This window comes from Aotus nancymaae, unplaced genomic scaffold (assembly GCF_030222135.1).
Source record: "Aotus nancymaae isolate 86718 unplaced genomic scaffold, 86718_ANA_hifiasm-v0.15.2.pri h1tg000008l, whole genome shotgun sequence".
Classification (NCBI taxonomy): Eukaryota; Metazoa; Chordata; class Mammalia; order Primates; family Aotidae; genus Aotus; species Aotus nancymaae.
Window position 1 is genome coordinate 34,296,995 of NW_026988419.1, and position 25,838 is coordinate 34,322,832.

At 38.0% G+C, this 25,838-nt stretch overlaps 1 protein-coding gene across 3 annotated transcripts in view; it reads left to right on the forward strand.

Moving 5' to 3' along the window:
- SATB2 (SATB homeobox 2) overlaps positions 1–25,838 on the forward strand; it is a 191,832-nt gene that overhangs the window by 129,691 nt on the left and 36,303 nt on the right. For all 3 annotated transcript variants that reach the window (XM_021670695.2, XM_021670694.2, XM_021670696.2), the window contains 3 exons: positions 4,164–4,376; positions 9,301–9,456; positions 23,999–24,196. In XM_021670695.2, the coding sequence (XP_021526370.2) occupies positions 4,164–4,376; positions 9,301–9,456; positions 23,999–24,196 (567 nt within the window). The remainder of the gene's footprint in view (positions 1–4,163; positions 4,377–9,300; positions 9,457–23,998; positions 24,197–25,838) is intronic.

Sequence of the window (25,838 nt, forward strand, 5' to 3'; positions counted from 1 at the left end):
AATTACTTGTGGTCTGAGAGCCATGAAGAACAGATATCTGTTAAAATCTAGTCAGTAATGACTTTAACTGTTGCTATCAGGAGTGGCATGGACTCTCTAAGGGGCTCAGGCTCAGCATCCCTAAAACCTGGCCCAGGTGTGGGTTCTGTTACTGCTCTCTTACAGGGTTAAAGGCTCATCAAAGATAATTTCTCACCTGTCCCAGACAAGATGTCAAAGGCTAGGGCAAAAACTTGGAAGTAAATTTTATAGAGCCATTCATGATAACGTTTCCCTGACTTTTCTGAATATCAGCATGTATCGTACACACTAACAATTTGGGACAAACTATATAAAATGTTAAGGAAGTATGGAAATCAAAAGCTCATCGGCACAGAAGGTACAGACTCAGAATCTGTAAGGTCATTTACAGATGTTATAAAAAAATATTATTTTAAAATACTAGAAAAAATAAGGACATCAATTTTTCATAAAAAAAATTTGCCCCATTTTTTGTTGTGTGTGTAGAAGTAGCAAGCAGGCTAAATTATAAGCAAGCTAGATGACATTATAGTAAGTTATTGCTCATTTCATACTTTGAATTATTTTGCTTTTAATTAATATTTTGCCGAACTCATGTATTCTTTGGTGGTCCTGGAAATCATATGAAGCCTGCAAAATATTAATTAGGCTGTAGAAAAGGCCAATTTGAGGTTCTCTTTACCTAACTTCCTTCTTTTTCCAGTGGCTTGTAACCCAAGAATTATTTTGGAGGGTATCTCTCTACCTCGTGCAGATGTTCCTTCTGCTCCTTTTAGTCAACATGTTTCCCGGTCTTACATAATCTCAGCTCACACTGTGGAGGGAATTGTTTTAATGTGTCCCTGGAGAAGCTTCTGTTGCCTATGATGAGGAAAATACTTAATGATCACTTTACTCAATACTTGCAATATATTTTAATATAATTACTGATATGAAAGTTTAATAAGCTATATCCTGGTTAATTTATTAATTTCCCTCCATTTGCACATTCTCAATATTCATGACCTTTCTATTCATAAAAGTACATCTTTTTTTCAGTGCCCAGGTGCTGTGCCACATTTTCTATATCCCAGGCTACATAATGGGAATGTCCAACTGACACCTCCAGCTTGGCTGGTTGATAATTAAAATGCCAGATGACATAGTGGCAAGGGCTTTAGAAATATTTATGTGAGATAAATTATTAATTTATGTTCTATTCAAGACAGTTTCAATATGATAAACATTTACTTATCTTGATAATTAGATGGGGTGATGTGTGGTATATGAAAGTTATGCTGTCTATTTTCCTCTGACCTTTTTCTCCTCTGATGATTTTCAACTAACGAAATAGACTCACTTTCCATTTATGAGGCTGCAGAATTTGGACTACATTTTTAAACATCCCAGTCTAAACAGTTAAAAGCACGTAAATAACCCAAATGAAAAACACTCAGTGAAACAACTAAAACTCTTCTTGTGCCTACCAGTGAGCCATTTGTTACTGAAAATGTCTGTGGTGAAAAGAATCTGCTTTGGGACCATAGCTACACAGAGGAGAGTTTTAGTAAATAATTTGGAACAGTGTTCTGATTCTCTAGGGGTAAGATATGGAGGTGACACTGGCTACCTTGTTGGTTTGAGGCTTTATCTTCAATTAAGCATGTGAAACAGAAGCAACAGTATATTCCACAGGCCTTTAAAAATATAAATATTGTATTCACCTCAGAAATGGATGATCAGTCATTCTCAAAGATACTTCATCTTAATTTTTTTTTGGAAATGGATTAATTTCCCTGCAAGGTTGTCCAGTGTGTAAAAAATATAGGAGAAGGAGCTATATAGTTTTAAAATGAAAAAAACAAGAAACAAATTGAAACACTGTGTTTTTAAATGTTTTTTTATTAAGAATGAACAAACATAAATTTGAGCCATGGTCCATTAGAATAGTATTTTTGTTGTATCACTATTTTGTACTCAAAATCTTTGTTGTAATATACTCCACAACTTGTGAAAATAATTTCACAGGAGAAGAGTAAGTTTATAAACTTTGCCTTTGAGATCTCTTGAGTATAATGATAATAACTAAAACAGTTTATCTATGTTGACCCTAAAACTCCTTCAAGTTTTAGTCATTTGAAATTTATTGAAATCCCAAAATTATTTATGATCATGAAAGAGAGAAAGAGGAAGGAGGGAGAGAGAAGGAAAAAGACCAACTCATCCTTTATAAGCAGAATTTATCATTAAAGAAGACTCAGAAAATATCAATCTTAGTGGTTTTTACTAGTATTGAAAATTGAAATCCACTTTGCCCTTGCTTCTCTGCATATTCATTTGAAGATTTGTATCTTCAAAACAAATTCATTATGAATATTTCAGGTTGCTTAGTGCAAGTGGAAAGTAGGGTAACTTTAGGCAGAACTGACTTTTAATTTCAGAGTCAATACCTAGATTATATCACATTTTCTGGAAGATAAATGTCTCACTCATTTCTTCTAAAAACATGACAGGAGATGTGGATGTTTTCAAGAATCATGTACCAGTCAGTTGTTTTTACATACACATCCTACCTTGTCCCCTTCTTTGGGCATGCATGCATACACACTCACAGACAGACACACACACCATACACTGATCTCTAGCGTTTGTACCAGGTATGACTTAGAATTTCTCTAAGTCAAAGTTACATGACACCCAAATTGTGGAACTGACAGATGACATAGTGCTTGTAAGGTTCTTTGTAGTAATATTGACTATGTGATGTTCTGAGTGGTGACTGCTTCCTTGGAGTGCTATGTGATGCACTGCCCATAAGTGGCATTTGCTTCACTATGTTATAATGCATTGCTTTATTTTAAAACATTGCCTATCTTACCCTGAAGATTTTTGGACCACCAGAGATAGCATATTCCTCTTACATCCATTGCCTTTTCATATTTAAGCCACATATTAGAAATCTGATAGTGTTTCCTTTGCATTAATTTTCACCTGAGTGGAAACATCTTTGGCATCTGTTCTACTTGACTACAGTTAAAGAAGTGACTTTTCATGATTTGAGTTGCCCCATCTGTTCTAAGATATGGGATTAACATCTCAGCTCTTCCCAGAGGGATAATCCTAAACCCTGTCTTATACTGCTCTGAGAAGCAGTATTAGCTGGGAATATAAAGTGATGTCTCTGTGTGATAATCCAACAAGTGTGCAGAATGGAAATGAATCTGTAGCTACCCCCAATACTACAGTGTCCCACCTTAGATCTCCAGCCCTTTTCTGGAGTCCGTACTATTCTGTAGACTTGGCAACACTTTTCTTTTCTTTGTGAATTCTCTGTCATCAGAGCACATGAAAACACTAATTTCCTATGTAAAGCTTTTCTTTTGGGTGAGTCACACATTCAGAAAGTGTCTGGGCCTATCATAGCATTCCATGTTGTTATGCTGTGCTCAGCCCTTCACCAGAGGTGCCTTCATTTTCATTGCTTTACTGGTGAGATTAGGGCTTCCCCCGTGAAGGTATCTCATAAAAGATTTGGGTGCCCTCCATACATATGTAAGGATAACTATTGTGTGTTTAAATTGGGAAATTATCAGAGGATTAATACAATTTAGCTATTTGCTTTGTGTCCTTTTTTTTTTTTTTTTTTGCCATAAGAAATATCTATATTGAAAACAGTGGCCGGTCATACAGAAATTCAGCCAATTTTTTTTTAAATTGATGTAAATCTCCCATGCTGTTTAAATGTCGAAACTAAATTTACCAAACTTGGCAGATTTGTAAAGCTAAGCAGGACTGCCAAGTGTTCCCAGTTTCAAGCAGAGAGAGTTCTAACAGTTCCTGAAATACTTGTAGGAGGCACCTGGTGGTAATTGCGGTTTCACAATTCTTCCCAAGTGCCTACCTTGCTAGCTGGCATGTCTGTACACCGATGATTATTACAGTGATGATAAAGTATCAGAATAGAACAGTCCTAAAATAATGCATATCCCCCGGAAAGCAAGCACATTCCCTTCATCCCAGAGAACCCTACGGAATTAGCGTGAGGTTCTTGACATCACAGCCAGCTGGTTAAACCAAACAAAAGGAGAGAGGGGCAGAAGACAGAAACCACACACATATACCTGCAAATGTGACTTGGTCTATTTTTCCCCCCATCTAATCAGGGATTGTTGTCTGAGATTCTGCGTAAGGAAGAAGACCCTCGGACAGCCTCTCAGTCTCTTCTAGTAAACCTGAGGGCCATGCAGAATTTCCTCAATCTGCCAGAAGTGGAGCGAGATCGCATCTACCAGGACGAGAGGGAGCGGAGCATGAATCCCAATGTGAGCATGGTCTCCTCGGCCTCCAGCAGTCCCAGCTCCTCCCGAACCCCTCAGGTGAGAAACTTGCTCTCCAGATTTTTCACTCTTTGACTTGGAAACATCTTGCCTTCACTACTTGCTGTGTTTTCCCTCGAACACTAAGAGACATAATTCAAGGATTTCTCTTCTCTTCTCTTCTCCTCTCCTCTCCTCTCCCCTCCCCTCCCCTCCTCTCCTCTCCTCTCCTCTCCTCTCCTCTCCTCTCCTCTCCTCTCCTCTTCTCTTCTCTTCTCTCTTCTCTCTCCTCTCCTCTCTTTTCTTTTCTTTTTTCTGAGAAGTAGTCTTATTCTGTCACACAGGCTGGAGAGCAGTGGTGCGATCTCAGCTCACTGCAACCTCCGCCTCCCGGGTTCAAGCAATTCTTCTGCTTCAGCCTCCCAAGTAGCTGGGATTACAGGGGTCCACCACCACACCCAGCTAATTTTTTTATTTTAGTATAGACGGGGTTTTACCATGTTGTCCAGGCTGTTCTTTAACTCCTGACCTCAGGGGATCTGCCTGCTTCAGCCTCCCAAAGTGTTGAGGTTACAGGCATGAGCCACCACGCCAGGCCAATTCAAGGATTTCTTAATCCGCTGAACATGTTGGTGAAAGGATATGAACCTCTGACCATATATGATCTCATACTATATATCTATCTGTTTAGAAAGTCCCATTCTTCCATACATGGTATGTGAGGGGTGGGTAGGCAGAAGTGGGCACAGGGGCAGGCTCTAGGATGTTTATATATAGCTGCTCAGTTGCTGAAAAAGGAGTTAGGCATTTGTGTTGAAGCTGAGTTTGCATAGCAAGCACGTTGCTTTCCCTTAAATTGTATGTTTATTTAGTTTGGCTGGATGGGCTGAAGGGTGTCTGGGGGCAGGGGACAGAGGGTAGTTTAAGCTCTGTTTTATGTAGTCTGAAAAAGACAAAATGGAGGAACACTTGTAGTGGAAGGATGCATATGCAGTGGCTAGATAAGAATGACTAAAATGTCACTTGATGATCCTCTAGAAAATGATGGTGGAAAGGTAGGCCTTAATTATTTTCTTTCCTATAATGATCTCCCCACAGGATTTGGTGATTTCCATTCTTCTTCTTCACATACTTGAAAAGTATTCTTTTCTTAGACCCCATGCAAGTGTATATACATCTAGTAATGTGTGCCTCAAAGCTCCTAACTCAAGGGTCAAGTTCTCAGCAGTCAGGGATCATTTCCAGTTCACATCCAAGCCCGCTCATTTCTGGCCTACCCTCTATTTCCCCTAAACTTTTACTACTCGATAGACTTATGATAAAGCCAGCCCATTCACTGTTGCTACAATGGTTGCAGGTTCTGAGTGATAATTCTTAAAACCAATATTTAATAGGTGTACATTTTTTTCTTTTTGAGCAAGAGTCTTGCTCTGTTGCCCAGGCTGGAGTGCAGTGGTGCTATCATGGCTCACTGCAACTTCTGCCTCTCAGGTTCAAGTGATTCTCCTGCCTCAGCCTCCTAAGTAGCTGGGATTACAGGCATGTGCCACCACACCAGGCTAATTTTTTGTATTTTTAATAAAGATGGGGTTTCAGTATGTTGGCCATGCTGGTCTCGAACTCCTGACCTCCAGTAATCCACTCACCTTGGCCTTACAAAGTGCTGAGATTACAGGTGTGAACCACTGTGCCTGGCCTAATGGATATACATTTATATAAATCTGAGAAATGGGTGATTCAAAAACCAAAGATTATTTTAATCGATTAGATATTATAGCTTTGGTTTTGTGAGTGTTTTCTGATAAATTCTAAGGAACTGATTAAACATAGAAGCAGAATTGTATTCTAGTAGAAGTATTTGAGCTTTTTCAAGTATATCCATTTTTTCACACATTTTAACTCTTTATATTTTTGTACTCTGCAATAAACTTTTAATTGAAGATTACTTTCTATCATGTACTGCCAAATTGTGTCACTTACACTTCAGTCTTTAGTGAATTATGAGGTTTAGTTACTGTTTAAACCAAAAATAAGTCTCTTGACTGCTTACTTTGGATGAGTGTAACCAAGCATTTTTATTTATTTTTTTAAAAATCTGGGGATTACATATTGAGTTAGTAAGTTGGGCAAGTTGTTAATGTACACTAATATTTACTTCTGCTAAATTCATCAATATTTTTGCCACTTTTGAAGCCTATTAAACCGTTATAGAAGAGTCCAACCATACTTCATGGCCACTTGACAAGGCAGCTCTTCTTAGAAAGTTACTTCTACTTGTTGGAAAATAACACAGGTCTGTGTGTTTGTTGTCAGCTCTTTTGTACTATTTTCCTAACAAGATTATATATCGTAGGCACCTTTTCAAAGACCTGATAGCTTTCAGTGCCAGACCGACTTACAAGGCCACACAGTTAGGGTCAGTATTTTGCTTACTTTGAGCAGAATCCCATCTAGAAAATTCATAGTTAAAGGTGCCCTTTAGGGATAGGTATAGCAGGGAAATTGCTTATTTAATTTTACAGTTTTGAGATTTTTGAAAATAAATATTTCAACATGTTTTTGAGAATGCAGTCATGGCATTGCATTTGTACATTCTCTAGAATTGTCTTCTTTTTCTCTTGGGTAAAGATTGAGAAAGGAGAATTTACTAAATTCTTTTAAGACATTTTGTGATTACCGACTTAAAATTCTTTACAGACATATCTCAACAGTAAAGATCATAGTACAGTACCGATTTCATTGTGAGAACAAATATTAGAGGAGTACTAACTGACTCAGCCTTTTAGTTGGAGTCAGCAATTTAGTGTACACAGGCAGCTTTACATTGATACAGGGAGATTATTTTCCAGACCCCATCTGTACTTTGTTAGTAGCTGAAAAATAAATTGAAGAAATTTCAGATTTGAAGTTACACCTCCAGTCTCTTTTTATTTCTTCAGTTGGCCAGCATTCCTCGGTGTACTTAATAATAACAAAACAATACTAAGATAAGAATGATCATTTGTTAAAATGCTTACTGTGTATTAGGTATTGTGAATGTTTTGCGTGAATTCAATTGTCACTATTTTGTGGTATTGTGCCCATTTTACAGATGAGGGAACTGAGGTTTAGATGGATTCAGTAACTTGTGTAAGGTCACATGGTTGAGTGGAAGAGGTAGAATTTGAACTGTAGTTTCTCTGATTCCAAAAGCTGGGCTCTCAACCATATTTGTAGTTCCTTGAGGGGTTTCATCTTAGCCCTCATGGTTCTAAAGAAGATTTGACCTGTCAGGTAGGATGAGATCCTCAGTGTAGCAAATTAAGAAAACTGAACTGAGAAAGACAGACATGTTATGCTAAATAAAGTGTTCTGTTAACAGGGAAAGCCCTGTGGGTTAACTAGAAATTTTGAGCAGAAAAAAGAGTTTCTTTTAAAAAATTACAGAGAATTGAATTTTAATGGGAAAGTCCCAGCCTAGCCAGAGAACTCTTGTAGCAGCACCTGGCATACATTGGAGGTTTTAGAGGCAGTATGTAGTGCAGTGTCCTGAGCCCATGCTTTCAAGCCTGGAAGACTTGTGTTCAGATCATGGTTCCTTCATGGGCTGCTGGGTGTCCTAGGTTAAGATCTTCTTTTGTTTCAGTTTCTTCCTCTGTAAAATGAAAATAATAATGTCTATTTCATTGTAATCTTAAAGGAATTAAATGTGATAGCAGAAGTTAAATGCTTTCTGGAGTACCTGGCCCTTAAAAACACACCGTACGTTATACTGATTCTTGCTTTGCGGTAATTAAAAAATAGTATGAGAGAAGGAGGTAGAAGGAAAATGGCAGAAGTCACTGAGCACTTGTAGGAAGCAAAGCCTTTATGGAAATATAGGGCCTTAAGTTCTGCCTCCAGACACCATTGATCACAGGTCCAAACTGCCTGTTACACCTTTCTCTGGACCTGCATCCTGCTGGATCCAGTGGAGAATAGCTCAGGGCATCTGCACAGGGAAACCTGTGATTTGGGGATAACTCTGTTGGTCTGGGATTCTAGGGTGAATGGGGACAAAGAAAAAAACCCAGGTTTGGCCGCTTCAGCTGGTAGTGCACAAGGATCAAGGATGTCTTTTCCTAAAGTCTTGCTGCAGAGGTTCTAAGAAAATGTCTCAGCCCTCTCTTAATAGACACCAGCAAAGCATTCTAGGGCTCACACCAAGTAAATGTTATCACCATCTTTTGAATTAAGTAGACTTAAACATTTTAGGATTATCCTAACCCCAAGAAGTACAGACACTTTCTATATTGTCCTTCATTTGTCTCTGAAGCTGATGGGAAATCATTCAATTAAAATGAGCACGGCAGAATACATAAAACCACAATATGAGTTTAAGAAAATGAAAACGGCACATCAAAGGCATTCTGAAGCCTAGTTTTATGAAATGAAATTTTGTTTCATTTCCACTGATTTCCTAGGTGAAATTAGGTGAATGTCTGGGTAGCATAATGATGATAATGATGGGAAACCATACATACTCGAATGACATACATAAAGCTTTAATAAAGAATGAGAGAGACTCAGGAGTGCATTAAATTGAGTAATAATTTATTATTTAGAGACCTCTACCCATTTACTCATTTTTTCTGGAAGAATTGGCTCTTCTTCCAAGGTTTGCCATTTTTAGAAAGAATAAGGTAGCTGCGTGTGTGTTCTGCATGTTTGTTTTGTAGTTAGATGATTGCTTATAGTTTGGTGTCTAGGAGAGTCATCCTACCTGTGAACCATCATCTGGGATACTGTGAGAGAATAGGGTTGACAGGATTCTGCATGTCCTATAGGAATGCACTGCAATTATTTCCAATCACAATTAACCTGATTAGAATAATGGACAGGAAGTGTCCCTCTGTAGCTAATGCAGTTTGGCATCAGCTGACTGAAATCCTTTGATAATTTCTGCACAGATGGCTGGGCTGAATGCAGCACTTTTTAAATTATTATTTTCATGGTCTCTTGGTAGGCCAAAACCTCGACACCGACAACAGACCTCCCTATTAAGGTGGACGGCGCCAACGTCAACATCACAGCTGCCATTTATGACGAGATCCAACAGGAGATGAAAAGGGCCAAGGTGTCTCAAGCCCTGTTTGCCAAAGTGGCTGCAAATAAAAGTCAGGTGAGTGGTTTTTAAAAGAGCAAAATCGAGGGCTGGAATTAGACCCTTCTCCTCCTCCCACCAATAAAATTACATCTGTTCCTAAAATAATAATAACAATAATAATCCCCAAGGACCTTGTCATGTTCTGCCTTTTGCTCTCCAGTTTGCTTTTATTCCCGTTGGAGTTCAAAATAGAGATGAGGCCAAAACCCCAACTTTTTTCTTTTAAAGATTAAAAAAAAATTAGCCTGGAATAATTTCTCTCCTTATTCTAAACACTGCAGTGTACCCTGTTTTTCTCTCCCTTTAAATATATATATATATATATATATATATATATATATATATATATATATATATTTGATACATATATCAATATATTAAATATATAAAAATATATTTGAACAAAACTTAGAATGTATATGACAGCACCTTTCTGAGACCAAGTTTTAGCCAAGTCTCATCACCTCTCCTGTTCCCAGCAGGGGAATGGCTGACTCTGTTATAATAACCACTTTTCCCCAGCCCCAGAGACACCTTTTGATGTCAGGTGTTTCTTTTATGTACAGAATACAGTTGTTTTTCCAGGAGAAAACACACATGGGGGAGTGCAGAGTAAGTGCTAAAATCTTTTAACAGAAAAACATAGAAGCTTATCCAGTAAAATTTTTCAGAGTGCTGGGTTTGTGGAGAATGTAATGCTCTGGGGAAAAGAGCAGACAGATGCTTAGGTTTTTTATTTCTGAAAGCAGCAACAGTTGATGGGATCTACTGTCTGCTTCAGTTCTTCATTTAAAGGGACCGTCTGCCCAAACCTAGAATCCTAGATTAGTTTGAGGTATGTGCTTACTTATTTATACCTAGGGTGAACAGCTAATGCAGAGTGGAGGAAACAAAAGTTAATTGAAGCATAATTTTGAGAGTCCTTTGATTCTGAGCTTGATTTCCTCTATGTCCTTATATGACAAATGTTTTCATCCCTACATATGTAAATAGTAAAATGGTTGATCATCTCCCTAACAAATCTGTTGTGTGCTATAAAGAAAGGAAGTGACTCTTGTACTTCTATTAAGCAAGAAGGTTTTCAATAAAAATTAAGTTTTTAAAACTGAAAAAAATTCAAACTATAGTTAAATGTTATACTTAGATTAATTATAGAGCATGAGGTTAGCCTTTTTTACCTGCAGTTTTAACCTGATGTAGGTTATTTTCAGATGTTGATAAAAGGAGAGGAGTAGAACATCAAGGAACTTGGAAAGGGATTAGAATGTTTGTTTCCCTTTTCAATTTCAGTGTAGTAATTTTTCCAGATTACTCTGACTTTCTCTCATCAATGAAATCGGCGAAATACAGTTTGCTAAGACATGATGTCCAACCATAGTATGAAGTACATGAAAAGAAAATACCATAGAGCCTCTTAAACTGTTAAATGCATAAAATCCCATGTACCACATGGCAAAATATAATGAGAGTTGGAGCTGTTAAATGAATAAAGCTGTTAAATGCATAATGCCACTTGGCAAAACTACTGTGCATTTAATGGTTTTCCACTGTGTAATAAAGGACATATGTGGTAAATGTGCAGTGAGTATAAAAACTGCACAATTGATTTTGCAAACCTGCCCCTTAGTTGTGACTTGATGTAAATATCAAAGTTTCACACAGTCCTTTTTTTATAAGCAGATTTTGAGAAAAACTGAAGACCACAGTCTGAGAACTTGATTCAAAATTCCTATAATCTTCCTGTTGACTAGCACTATGACTTTTGGAAATAGTGATGCCTCCAGCCTCCCAAAATAATTCAGGTAGCTGATTGAAAGCTGTTTTTGCCAATTGGCAGAAGCTTAGCTCTCCAAATTTTTTATGTCTCCTGAAGAAATCAGTAGCCCTGATTTCGTAGAATATGGAGGAGAACATAGTTCTGTGAATTAATATGCTGAAGGTAAGATTGAGCTTAAGTGAGGATAAGAGGCTTTGAGGTTGTTCTTTTTTCACTGAAACAACGATCTCATTTTCATTTATGAGTAGGGAAGCTTATTGTAAATAGCTGACTAGATAGGCAATTCAGGCAGTATTTTTTTTATAAAAATGATGCTGCCAAACAAAATGAAGTTAACTGGTAGTTTCAAAGGCAATTTAACAAATGATATTCACTCCATTTTATAAGTATCAGTATTCACTTGATAAAAGTGAAATCAATTGCATGATTTGGTACATTGCACATATATTTGGTGCCTATCCATAAGGTGTATGTATGTGTGTGTACATGTCTATATATATGTCTACATATATGTCTATACATATACACACACGCATAGATACATCTTATGGATATATATATCTTAGTCATATATACACACCTTATGAATTTATATAAATATCTTAGTCATAGATGACTAATCATAAGGCTTAACCTTTCTCCAAGCTGCAATGGGGAGTGGCCACACCCACTCCATTGTATTATAAGGACGGAGAAGAACAAAGGTTTTTCTCTTGCATTTTCTTCCCTCCTTCTTTTATTTTTCTTTGGAGGGATCTTAAGTTCTTGCAGTGACTGAAGAGGCAGATGCATAGCAAGGGCTTTCCCTTCTCCTGAAGGTGAAATTAGGGAAACCAAGGTGAAATTAGGTACTCTTGTGAACTGGAGTTGCCTTGAATCCCTGAAGGCCCAGTTCAAATATGCATAGCAGCCTTCTCCTTCCATCTGAAATTTCTTTAAAAATAGAAATGATCCCTCCATTAAGCCTTACTCACTCCTTGGTGTTAATTGCTATAATCAGCTGTTAAGAATAATATCTAACACTGCCCTGTGTGTTAGGGAAGCCTTGAATCAGAAAAAGAAAAGAGGGAGGAAAGTTTTAGAGAGAGTAGGCATGGTGGGCCAAGAGGGTCCTTGAGGGCTGTAAGTGTTTAGGGTCAAGGCACAATGCAAGGAAAGGGGTTCAGAAAAGGAGTTGAAAAGGTGGCAAACTAGTTCATTGTGAAAATCCATTACTGGGAAGTGTGTGTATATGTTTCCCTAGTGCATGGGTGACATGAGGATGCATTTGTAGGGTCCCAGACCACTTCCTGCAGCTCAGCTTTAGTCCCTTGGTGATGGCCAGGCCACTCCATCATCCACTTCCAATTAGATGTCTTCTATCAGGCCCTTGCCCCTTTCTTCATGGGAAAAAAGTCAAAGAAGAGTAAGACCAGAGGGAAAGACATGTTTATGCACATTTTACCTTGCACTTTTCCTCGTTTTCTATTTAGGACCAGTTTAGTGATTTAAAATAATTTTCTGTGTGTGAATTCTAAGGATTACCTTCCTTTTCTGTCTGCAGAATACTCAGATCATGGAATGGAATGACAGTGATAGTTCTCTGTGAATTAGGAGTTAGGGGTTCTTAGTAGAAGCCATATGTAAAGGCATATGGAGTGTTTTCTGTATAACTCCAGTCTGACCCTCACATACAAAGGGCCACCAGGGAGTGAACACCCCACATTCAGTCTGAGTGGCCACAGGAACGTTTTGTTCCTCAAAAGCTCTGCTAATCTTCCTGTCGTTCTGCAGATTTTTTAGGGCCACTTTCCCCCTTTCTTCCCAGTTTTACCTGATCACCTGTGATCTGGGAAGTAGAAATCTAGAGATGAGGAAACATCGTAACCTGTGGGCACATCCTCTGCGGTTCTCCAGGGATGGTTGTGGACTTTGACAGCATCATCAGCCACATTTCTCTCCCTTGACATCAATTACCCCATTTCCCAGAAACTGTTTTTTTTTTTTTCCTTCACATATCCTTCTGTCTTCTCTCTTTTATAGGCTACAGTAGGTTAACGTATAGAATGCTAAGGATCATCTGAAGTTTTCTTTTGTTTTTCTTTTTTAAGAGGCTAGTGAATCTTTATTATTTATTATTATTATTTGTATATCCAAAGACCCAACACTACATATGTGATTGTTTTTTCCTACTAGGTTCGGGTAAAAATAGACTAGGGAGAGAAATGAAAAGGGGTTCATTTCTAATCCTTATTTCCCCTTTCCTCCATTAAAAAGATAAAAACAAACTTCAGAAGGGCTGTAGACTTGTTTTTCGTATCAGGAAGGTGGAGAGAAACTGACATACTCTGTTCTGTTCCATACAGACAAGGGGAAAGAGACAGCCTGGTTGTAAACCCCAGATGGTGATAATGAAAGGGCCAGCCCCAAAGGCTGCTGGGATAAAAGAAAAAGGGTGATCTTGGAATGAACAGGGACCAAGGGTGTCTCTGGTGAGATGATATTAGTAAGATATCCTCATCTTTACGAACGTTTAAAGACCTCTGCCAATCCTTCATGCTATGTATGAAGGCCCACTAGCTGCAGGAGCTGCCACTAAAATCAGGGATGAGAGAGTTCTTCCTCCTACTGTACACTTTAGAATGGGAGGCACAATTGTGATCCTATTGTAGCTAGAAGAGATGGATTTCTGGCTTTTAATACACAATTTTAAAATCATTTTCCCCATAGAAACTATGACCTACATGGTAATTGGGTTTCTATGCTTCATGTACATTAGGATTAAGTGGATTTTGTGTACTGACCTTTATGCCTTATCACTGTGTTTCTACCAAAAAAAAAAATGTGTTTCAAGTTCTCAACTACTTAACAAATTGTGTTCCTAAGTGAGAGTGTACTTATGTTTTAGATGTAGTTTACAAGCTCAGATTTTATGAACATTTTTTTTTTTTCTTAAAATCTCTCCTGATAGATGGTCTAATTTGCTTGACAGGCTAAATAACTTAAAACATGTAGGTCTCTGTGGCAGATTATTTTTATATAAAACAAAAAAAAAGGAAAGAAAGATAAATTAATTGTTTTTTCATCTTTTCTTAAAAATGTCTTAGGCACATATTTATATATTTTTTAAAGAAATAATTTGTATTTTGTGATTACATAAGTTATTTAACAGCCTCATTTTAAAAAATTCAGAAAATGACGAAGAATATGAAAGTAAAAACGTGGATCACCCATGATTTTATGACCCAAATGTAGTTACTATTAACATTTTAGAACTTTTCCTTTCAATGTGTGTATGTTTGCATGGGATTATATGTGCATGTTTATATCCTAATTGTGATTATAACCATGCAACACATAATTATAAGACAAGTTAAAACTATAATTTTTAAAGATAACCTTTTTATGTAGGATAGTAAATTTACAAAATATAAAATATTATCTTGTCTCATTAGCTTCTTGGCCTTTAAAAAATGTTGCACTAAGATGAAAGTTTTGCCATTTTGCACAAAAAGTATTTTAATGTTGATCTTATATTATTAAGTTTCCATTTTGAGGATGGCTTTATTAGGGCTGGGATAACTTAGGGCACTGGAAATAGACATGTGGTTACCCTGATCTCTCTGGTATAAAGAATAACAGAAACTATAGGCCATAGGATACCCTGTGTAAAATGAGTTGGTAGTCTGTCTCACTCCTAATGATTTTGCTTTTGCCATTCATATTCAGCATGTAAGGCAGCTAAAATGAGGTATGCCGTCTTTCCTGAGTAGCTGCCAGGTAGATTTCTTCAGAACCCAATCATTCTGAGATCCTGTCATGGACTACTTTCTGCTCTTGTCAACTAGAGCAAGTATACTAAAATTTAGGGGTGGTGTTCCAAATTCAAATTCAAAAAACTTTAATATATGTACACTGAAATTACTTGAAAAATATTATGCCTAGTGAAGGAATTTCTCAAGATTCCCAAATGCCAAACCAAGTGGATGTGAATGGAGTAATGTGTGAGCATCAAGTTGAGACCTTCAGCCTCCCCTTCCCTCCTTTTTCTCTTGGTATAATCTCAAGAGATCAGATTCTAGTGAAGGAATCTCCTCAGACATTCCTGTAAGATCGCAGTTTTAATATCAACCTCACAATCAAGAATTGGGTTCTTTTACCACCCTCACAATTAATTATTTTAATGTTTCATGCCTTAACATTAGCCTTTATAGGAGTCCTTAATTAGACAAACAATAAAAATGATGATAATGAACTGCATATGTAATCAGACTTCATATGCAGTTCTTAAAATGTCAGATACTTTTAACTCATCACTAAAGTTTTGAACTTGTTTTGAACTCATTTTATTCTCTGCAGAAACCTCTGAGTTTATTATTTTGCCTGTTCATGACTTGACAACTTTGGAATCTTGCATGTGACTTTGAGGCAAATTAGGTTGCCATATTAAAGCCTCCTCTTTGATTTCTCCCCAGCCCTTTGGGGAAGAGGACATTGAGTTAAACTGTGGTTCTTACAGTGGGAGAATGTTGGTATCTATGAATGGTTGCTGCCACTTTACTGTTGAGACTATTTAATTTTTTTTTCACAGGATCAAGACTAGGGTAAGGCAAGCTAGCTTCCTAGGATGCAAGATGTAAGAAGGCACACACTTGTCAGGCCATACTATTTACATTTCATGCCCTAGTCACTCGCTCACCTCATTCTAGTCTCACCCTGGTTTTTCAAAAAAGTCTTACTCCTGGTTTTCTGCTCTGTCTGGTTCCCCCAACCACTATCCCCCACCACACCCCCCTCCTTATGATAACTTCTTGAGGAATTTTGCAATGTACAGTGATATGTGACAGATATGCTGGCATTTGGACCTGAAGGGAGGCCCTAGAAGCATTTTGATTGTTTTCTGTTCAACATTTTAGCCTAGTTCATTTTGTTGTTGCCGTCTTTCTACTGTTTAAGTGAAGAAGTACAAGATTCTAGATTTATTCTTCACATGAATTGGCTTTTTCAGGTGCATGTACCCATGTATATATGTTTGTACATATTTATACATGTAAAGGCATACCAAATCTCTATACTATTAAATAGCTATGTATATTCCATGTATCTATGCTAAGGAGGGTAACAAAATTTTGTGTAATCCCCTCTTGACTTGAGCCCAGTCTATAAGAGGTTTAAAGGGCTGTTCTGATATAAAAATTTTCATTACTCTCAATTACAGACTCAATCTTTACAGACACATCCATAGAAATGTCAGATAACCCAGAGATAGCTAAAAATTGGTCCCCATGAAAATACAGTTTAGAATTTAGTATACAGTTTTAAAAAGTAAAAAAGAAGCAGATCATTTTTACTTACCACATTTAAAGTATAAAATAATTAACCTTGAACTGTAACCAAACAGCCAGCACAAATCTTTTTTCAGGTTTAGATGACCTCCTCGTCAGGGATTCACTGAAGCCCTTGACAAGGCTTCCTTTTAGTTAGCCTCTTATCCATTTCAGTTTTCTTGATTAGGTTATCTTGAGTCATTAGGGGGTTATTTATTTTAATAGACACTTATTGGATTCATGAAAAGAGAATTCGGTGACGAAGAAACAAGAGCTGAATATTATCTGGCTCATTTCACACTTCAGAAGAGTCTCAACCATCTGAAGAGAAATCCTTTCACAGTTACAAAAGTTTGTTTGGGGACTTTATGTGCTTTCATTTTGAAAGCGAACTGTCTGTGGTTAATAATATGAATTTCCTTTTGAGATACTCAGAAAACATTTCCCTTTGGTTACATATGCTGACATTTTCTGTATTGAAGATGTGGGTGAGTAAATGGCCTTTTGCATTTCTGCTGCAAGAAGCTATGAGTCATTCTCCTGAAGAACTGTTCACTTGCTGAGTTATTCATTCATTAGAGTTCCTAGAGGGGCAAAGGGAGTGGGGGCTACTTACTAATTAGTAGGTGAATTAACTCATTAGCTTTGTGTTAGGCACATCAAGGGGAATAATCACTGTGAAGAGGCCCTGCCTTCAAGGAGCATATACAGCTTTATTCAACAGGGACAAAGTTATTAACTTGTGGGAGATCAGAGCAGGCTATGATCTTGTTTAGGGCTGAGCAAGTTCTCATTGTAAAAACTGGGAAGTTGGTCATAAACATAGACCAATGTTTTTTAAGGAAAAAACTTAGGGGCTGAGAGAATTTGAAGTCAAAACCAAGTGTCCTGGGGAAGAGAAAGCATGCCACTTTGTCCGCAGTGGCATTTCAGTACCATGGACAGGAACCCCACTCTTTATGTGCGGCGTGCCCCTCCCCTTCTTATCACTTACACATAAGGTTTACAGCTAAGATTCAAACTCATATCTGATAGGCTCCAAGCACAAACACGGGCCATATAATTGTTTTGTGAAAGGCCTCCCTGGTCATTTGAACATTTCAGCCTTCAGTATGTGGTTTGGAGGATATGCCACTCATTTATTGTCAACTTGATATATTTTAATCTTCTAAAATATTTTATAAGTGAAATAGATATTGCCATATCTCGTTCATTTTCAGTTGAAGAGAACTTTAAAAACTCTAATATAAACAACAGCAACAATAGCAGCACACACATATATATATACACCCAGAGAGAAAAGAAAATGGTTAAAATGATGAGAACAGATTATTTAAATTATTGATGTAGTGTGGTTCTTCATGATATATGTCATGTCTTTTTAGAATGAACACTCCTAGAGGGTGGAGGTTATGAAGTGTGCACTTTGCCAGTATCAGGCCATTGTGGGTCCCAGTTAATACCAAGGAATACAAGTTGACTATGAAAAAAGATATCTAGGCTAGGATAAGTCATGTTCTTGATTTTATCATAGTCTTTCCCCCAAGAACTTCTTCTTAAAAAAGAAGAAAGTGGGGGGAAAAGAGGAAAAGAAAGACAAGTTAATTCTTCGTCATATCAGTTTTTTGCATGCCACTCTTTATAACCTGAGCCCTACCTTCATTTCTAGACTTTCAGTCTTCTTCCCCACCTGGTGAAATCTATCTTTATCCTTCAAGATTCACCTTGTATGTCATATTCTCAATGATGACACTTTTTCCTGAACTGCTTCATAGTCAGAATTACTCACTTTCTTGTTGACAATCTCAATTAACATTTTAAGTAAAAAGTAACAATGACAATTAAATAATATATGTAATGTACTAGCCATTTCATGGCATGCAGGAGATACGTGCTCAATAGAAAATTGTCAACATAATCAATTTCCTGAGAGACTAGTATTACTGTTTGCAATTTATATAATGAACCATTTTCCCTATCATATTCATGCATTAGAGATGGGGAAACAAACCTTAGAACATTGACAAGGTTGCTTTCTAAAATTAGTGCTTCTCTCTAACAATGACTCTCTGAATTTGAGTCTGTAAAACATTCCTCTAGGCCAATTTCTATGTGCTCTGATAATTTTGGTTTAATCTAATGACTACTTATTGAGAAGTTACTATGTGCAAGAAACCATGCTCTGCTCTGAAAATGCTAAAATGAGTAAGAAACCAACCCTTGCCCTCCACTCCCATCGAGAAGCTAACTGTTCTGATAGGAATCCAGATATGCCCACCCCGAACAATAATAATTATCAAGTTGTGAAAAGGTATAAACAAAATGCTTTAGGGTCATAGCAGAGTGAGCAACAAATGAAACCACATCAGCTGAGCAGCTTCTCATGGGGAAAAGAAGTTTGAGTATGAGACATTCCATCTAAGAGTAACATGGCAGAAGCATGAAGGTGAGAATGTACCTATGAGTAATTCACAGTGGCTGGAGCACAAGGTCAGTAGGGGAATTGGTGGGAGACGAGGTCATGAAAGAAAAATAGGGGCAAATTGTGGTTTTTCTTGTTGCCTCTAGTAATGCTCTTGAATTGTGAACTAGAGGTTCTCTCCTTTATGCAACTCATTAATGAATCTCTCAACTTAATAAAAGATAAACTATGTAGTTATTGTTCATCTCCCAGAAAGAATTAATGGCACATTTCTTCAAATAGTTAGAATGTCTAATATATTTATAATGTGATTTGCTTTGTAAATATAGATTGATATGCAACTTTCCAGGAACACGTGGATTGTAAACAAACTATATCTTGACTGGTAGGAGTGTCATCTCATCTGCGTAGTTGGAAAGGCAATCAGAATTGTTTTTTTATACTGAGGGAAATATATTTGTTTAAGAGGCTGAAGAGATGGCTAAAATGAGATGTGAATAAATATTATTTGCTTATGCACCAAATGCTTAGGAACTTTTTAACCATTGATTGCAAGGAAGCAGTCTTTGATCTTATTGATACATTCCTTCTCTGGATTCAGATTTTGAAGGTAAAATAAAGTTTTAATTATGAACCTCTTAGTATCATTACACTTTGACTCCATGTATATTTTTCTTTATAAGTTCCAGATATTTCCTGTATCTAAATAAAAGCTTTTTATTTTGAACTAATTTTAGATTCACAAAATTTTGCTAAACTAGTATGGAAGGGGTCATTGCACTGTATTGTATATCCTTCGCCTATCTTCCCCTAATGTTGACACCTTTTATCACAATAGTGGAATTATTGATGATGGTGCAATTATAAAAAAAAAGAAAAAAACAGGAAATTGACATTATTTCAATACTGTTAACTAAACAAAAGTCTTATTCTAATTTCACCAGTTTTTCTGCTAATGTCCATGTTCTGTGCCAGGATCCTATCCAGCAACCGCATTGCATTCAGTTGCTATTATTTCTCCTTAATCTTCTGCATTTCTGTGACAGTTCTTAAGTCTTTCCTTTTCTTTTATGACCTTGCCATTTTTGGCTATTTTGTTGGAACACTTCTCAGTTTGGATTTGTTTAATAGTTTCTCATGTTTCAACTGAGGTTATGCATTTTGGGCAAGGCTACCTCAGATATGATGTTGTATCCTTTGCAGTACATTTTGTCAGCACATTCATGGTGTCAGTATATCATCACTAGTTATGCTGACCTTGACCACTTTGTCAAGGTTATTTTTTCTTTGTACCTTTAACCCTGATGGTTTATCACTATCTGCTATTTCTGACAGATAACAAAGTAACATATTATGGAATGTAGAACCAAAAAGGAACTTATAGACCATCTTTTGTTAACACAACCCATCCTTTTACAGCTAAGCACCCAGGAGCTTGAACAGGATAATTATTTGCCCAAAGGTCACCCAGTTATTTAATGACAGACCAGGAACTTAGATCTCAGAGATCCAGGTTTGATACTCTTTATACTTCCTAGCTATGCTCAAACACTTGTAATTCACTTAGTCCTGGTTTTACCAGACTGTGAAAGTGAAATGGACTTTATGACTATCCAGTCAACCTTTGCTCAAAACTTAAAACCAGTCTAAGAGAGAAATCCCAGGGTAGTATATACTCCACAGTTCATAGTGCCCACTCACAGAGCTGGCCAAGGCTGGAAACCAGGTAAACTTCTGTATCAGCATTTCTGAAATGAAAATAATCTCATGGAATGCTCCATATAACACAGAGAAAACAACAAAAAAACCTACTTGAGATTTTTAACAGAAAAAGGAGATTTGTTTATTAATAATTCATGAGTTCCCATTGAACATGCACGACAGAAACAGTGCTATTCAATAGAGAATACTGTCATCTGTCACTGTTTTATTTGACATTTACACTTTTTTTTTTTGCCTGATATTGCAAAACTTTCTTGGATGGCATGCAAAAATTATATAAATGAAAAAAATCCCAATGTGGGGACCCTTTATCTCTTCTGTGATGGGTTCACTCACAATTACATACGTGTGTGTTCATGCAACCGTGTGGTACTTTCTCACACATTCATTAGCCAGCAAACCTAATAAGAGACCCTATTGAGAAAACAGAGATAAGCATCCCAAATGCGCTGGTGAAAAGATGATATGAATAAAATGATGGTGCGTGAGATGGGAAGTGAGGTGGAAGAATAGATTTCCTGAAGATAGGCATGCAAATACGTGGAATGAGCAAGCGAACCAGGGCAAGGGGAAGGCAAGTCATGGCTGCCATGAAGAAAGCTGACACAAAAATACTTTGCCAGTTCAGATACAAAATAAATACCTATAAATGGCATCACAGGAATGCCCATAGTAGGGAATAACAGCCTTTAGGAGAAGAGCAAGGTAGAGTTAGGATCACCTTCCAATTTTGTGCTACTATAAGGCTCTTGACAGTCTTTCTGCTCTGTAGGTTAGTTATTATTTATAAAAATCACAGAACCAGCTGATACATTCATAAGCTAATTATTGAGGCAGCTGGGTACACATGGTGCAATATGTCCAGGGCTGTGAAGTATCACAGATTTCTTGGGGCCTGCTGTGGTGGGGGTGCACTGTTGAAGGCTCCATCCCTTAATCTGATCAGCCAAGCAAACACTTTGTGGGGAAACTAGATTAATAACCCTCTAAATACCATGAATGTGCTTCATCTCTAAAACTGGGTTCCCTTAAACATGCTATTAGCTCAGCTCCATCAGGGATTTGAGGAAGTCCTCTGGTGCCCTAAGAACAGGGTCTTGTTGGCTACCTCCCTGTGCCAGAAATTAATTTAGTTTGCTTATGTCTGCACACATGATCACACTTGTGTCTAATCTGCTCCCTAATAGCTTCAAGGTCAAGACCTTGCATGTCAATGGGCAAATTGAGCACTACACTTCTTAAAGACTGATGGCAGACAGCACACAGTCCATAACGGGTCCTGTAGTGTTGTTCTAAGTGATTGTAATGACTGCAGATTATAACAGCGCATATAAATCAAATGCGGCAGTGAATGTTGTGCGAGACATTCCCAGTGTCATAAGTGGAGATACCACTCAGCTGTCACCTGTCTCCTTTCTAGCTGCAGCTTCCCACAATGCAGTTCAGTCCTTAAGTGGAACAGCAGGTGCTGTCTTCCTTAAGGTCTGGGTATCTCAGATCTTCATCTTTTAACAGATGCAGGTTTTTGTTTCTATTTTCCATTAAATGATTGGTCTCCATGCTCTTGCCTCCCCTGGGAGATGTTAAACATACCTGTTTGAAACATTTGAAAGAATTCAGTTGGAGACTTATTCAGATTTGTGAAAAGATAGAGAGGTAGGAGCTTATTTTTCCACAGATGGTTTATTTTCCATTTCAAGAATTCTTTTACTTTATGCAAAGAAATCCTTGAGGAAACACTTGGGGACTAGGAGAATTTTTTAAAATATAGTTTATTTTCTGGTAGGGATAAAAAAATTTGTCTTCATTTTTCATATACATTGCACCTTGAAAATCAACCATCACCTGCCTTTCAGTTGAGTTGAAAAAAAAATCTATGAAAATACTTGGAAAACACTTCCAAGCAAATGATTAGATACCTTGTTTTCATTCTTCCTAACCTTCTAACTCTCCCAAGCTTCCAGTTTATTGCAGGAAAAGATCAGGTCTGCGCAAATGTGGCCTCTCACTTGTAAAAACAAGGCAGTGTTGTGTTACAGATTAGTTTATAAATCCCCGGTGGCTTCACAGTTCAGTGCCTACAGCTGCTGCAGATGGGCCTGGGTTTTTGTCTCTTCGCAGTGCTGCAGCCGGCAGTTGAAGGAGAAAATGGAATGATCAGGTTATTAACATGGAGGCCGCGAGGAAGAGGCTGCACAATGAGAACAGCTGGTGTTGCTGTCTTGGCTGATGCAGCGGAGATAATCAAATCTTGCCTTTTTTTTGGGTAAAGGCAGAAGACACAGTGGAGAGTTAGACAAACAATGGCTTATGATATTATATGGGGTTTTTATAATGCGTGTCAGGAACTTTCATTGGCTTACAAATGATGATACAGAATTTGTTGAGGTTTGGGAATTATTTTTCACAAAGTCATTTCTGTTTATGCACCTTTTAAGAAAAATTTTTTACTCTTTTGCAAAAGGCGTGATGTGGGGACAGTTCTTGTTTTAAAATTAGCGACATAGCTTGGAAATGATGGGTTAGAAAGCTACTGGGTAAAATATTTTGACATGAGTCAGTGAGCGATGTTGACAGCATCCTCTGTATTATTTTCATATAATCCATCATTATTTGCATTACATTTTCTTTCTCGTGCAGTTGCGAGAGAGAGAACATCCGGATGCCAGAGTTTGGAAGCAGACATTTGCAGGTGTGACCCGACCAACTGCCTACCTTCCTGCAGGTGTGGCTGTGGCGGGAAGGTGATGGTTAAGAGGGCCTAGAGCCCGAGGTATTCAGAGATTAAGCACATATACATTTCTTTTCATTCTAGCCAAGGTTATTGCTTCTATTTTGTGGAGTTACTGATAATTGTAAGAATATTTCCTCCCTAGAGAATTCAGCGTTGTTTACACTAAACAATTTTTATTTTTTAGAATTTGCTGTCCTGTAATGCATATCTGTTTATCTTCACTCTTTTCTTAGCATGAAGTGCTGCCCAGTTGGGTAATTTTTAAAAATTGTAGCTGACCGACACAAATTACTTTTTTTGAGAATCGGGTAACTGTAATTTTGCTTATCTTTTATGGAGAAACTTCAATTGAGAATCTATTCTGTAGTCAGGGCGATACAATATTTAACAAGAGGAAAGATTCTTGGGCATTGGTCTAACCACCTATGTGGTCAGGGGTTGGTTTTTAGAGTCATACTGTTTCAGTATCTCCCCTGGTTGGCGGGAACAATTTTGACAAAATGATGATCTACTGGGATGGCACCAGACTGCAGTCAAGGCCCCCTCAGCTCCTCTGCACTCTGCAGGTTAATGCAAGCGACCTCCTCTCTCTCCAGGGCTGGCTGTGTGAACTGCTCCGCTGGAAGGAGAACCCAAGCCCAGAAAACCGCACCCTCTGGGAAAACCTCTGTACCATCCGTCGCTTCCTGAACCTTCCCCAGCATGAGAGGGACGTGATCTATGAGGAGGAGTCGAGGCACCACCACAGCGAACGCATGCAACACGTGGTCCAGCTTCCACCTGAGCCGGTGCAGGTCAGTGTTCCTGACACCCACACCCCGCCTGAGCAGGGCTCTCCATGCCAGCAGTAGCTGCTGAGGGTCCAAGTGGCACACACCACACTAACTTCTGTCAGAGGATGTCTTATGCCAGGTCCCCAATTACAGAAGACAGTTATCACAGTGGTACTATGTGTGTGAGTGTGTGTGTGCATGCATGTGTGTGTGTATGTGTATGTACATACAAAAGAAAAATGACTGAGAAAAGTTGAATGCCAAAGGCAGCTACTTTGCTGAGAGCATTTTACTTGTGGGATTGTAAAGCCAGAGCACTCACGGAGTATTTAAATCTCTCAATTGGAAAACATGGTTTCCATCAGTTCATTTTCCATAAAAAAAAATCTGTGAAGTAGTTTTGCATCCAAAATTCCTCAAAGAATTGATTAGACTGAGAAGAAATAGCCACATGACCTAGGGAATACCACTGAACTCAGCTGAACCTTGAGAGACAGATTGTGACAGATTCTTAGAATTTTAAGATGAGCTTTGCTGTCTTTGGTTACATCTCACTTAGAAATCTGCCTTCCTTTGGATTGTGTGTTTTGTTGGCTTAGTTTTTGCTCTCATTGAGAGAAATAATATTGCTTTCCCAAAGTAATTGAGTGTAACTACTGACTCTTTCTGTAACCTAAAATTAATTACTTTCAAGAAGAAATATTAATTGAGGTTTCCAACGTTAGACCCCCCTACAGTTTGGCCCACAAATTGTTTGGGTAGGTTATAAGATGGACCTACTGCCCAATACTCTCAATTTCAGCTGTCACCAAAGAGGACCCTTTGGCCAGTCTCTGAATCTCCTGGAGTAAGAAGAAGAAAGTTGAGGTATGAGTGCATGTGCACTTGTGGGTGCAGAATGGAAGAGGAGAAGATAAAGGGAGAGTGAAGCACAGTTTCTTGATTGAGAGGAGTGTTGAGGGATGCGGTGAAACACCCCACCCTGAGGTTTCTGTCTCCTTTCCCCTTGCTCCCCCTTCACACGCTTGGGAGAGAAGCCAGAAGTTAACAAGTTCTTACATCACTTTTCATCTACATAGCATCATCTCTACCAGTGCTTTTGTGCTATGCTTTTGTGTTATCATTGGTCAGTTTCCAGGGTCAAAGTCACAGAGTGAACTGCCCAAATTTAATAGTTTGGCAATTAGACTCATGAATTTGTAGAGGCGGTCTCTTGAAATATCCACGGTGATCCCAGAGTTGGGGGTGGGGGTGATGAGGGTACATAGCTCATCCTCACCCTTCAGGACCCACCCTCCCCCTTCCCTTCTTGGTCCTTTTCTGACCTCATCCAAGCAACAGGGCACCTCCCTATAGATAATTAAACCTGCTTATTGAGTCATGCAGAGCTGTGACTTTCAGACTTGGAGATTTAATTGAAGTTAAAACTAAAGAGGGCCTCAATATAGGCTTTCTAACCTTTAAATTTAGAAAATAAATTTATTTGAAAAGTTTTAGGGAAGCTCCTAGTTATAATGAATATCATTTCATAACATACTCTTTGATATTAAACAAAATGAAATGGAGAACCCCAGACAAAAGATCATATCAATGGTACAGTTGGGCCATTTGAAAATCTATCACTCCCCCTGCACCACCACCGCCTTTTTTTCTCATTTTCATG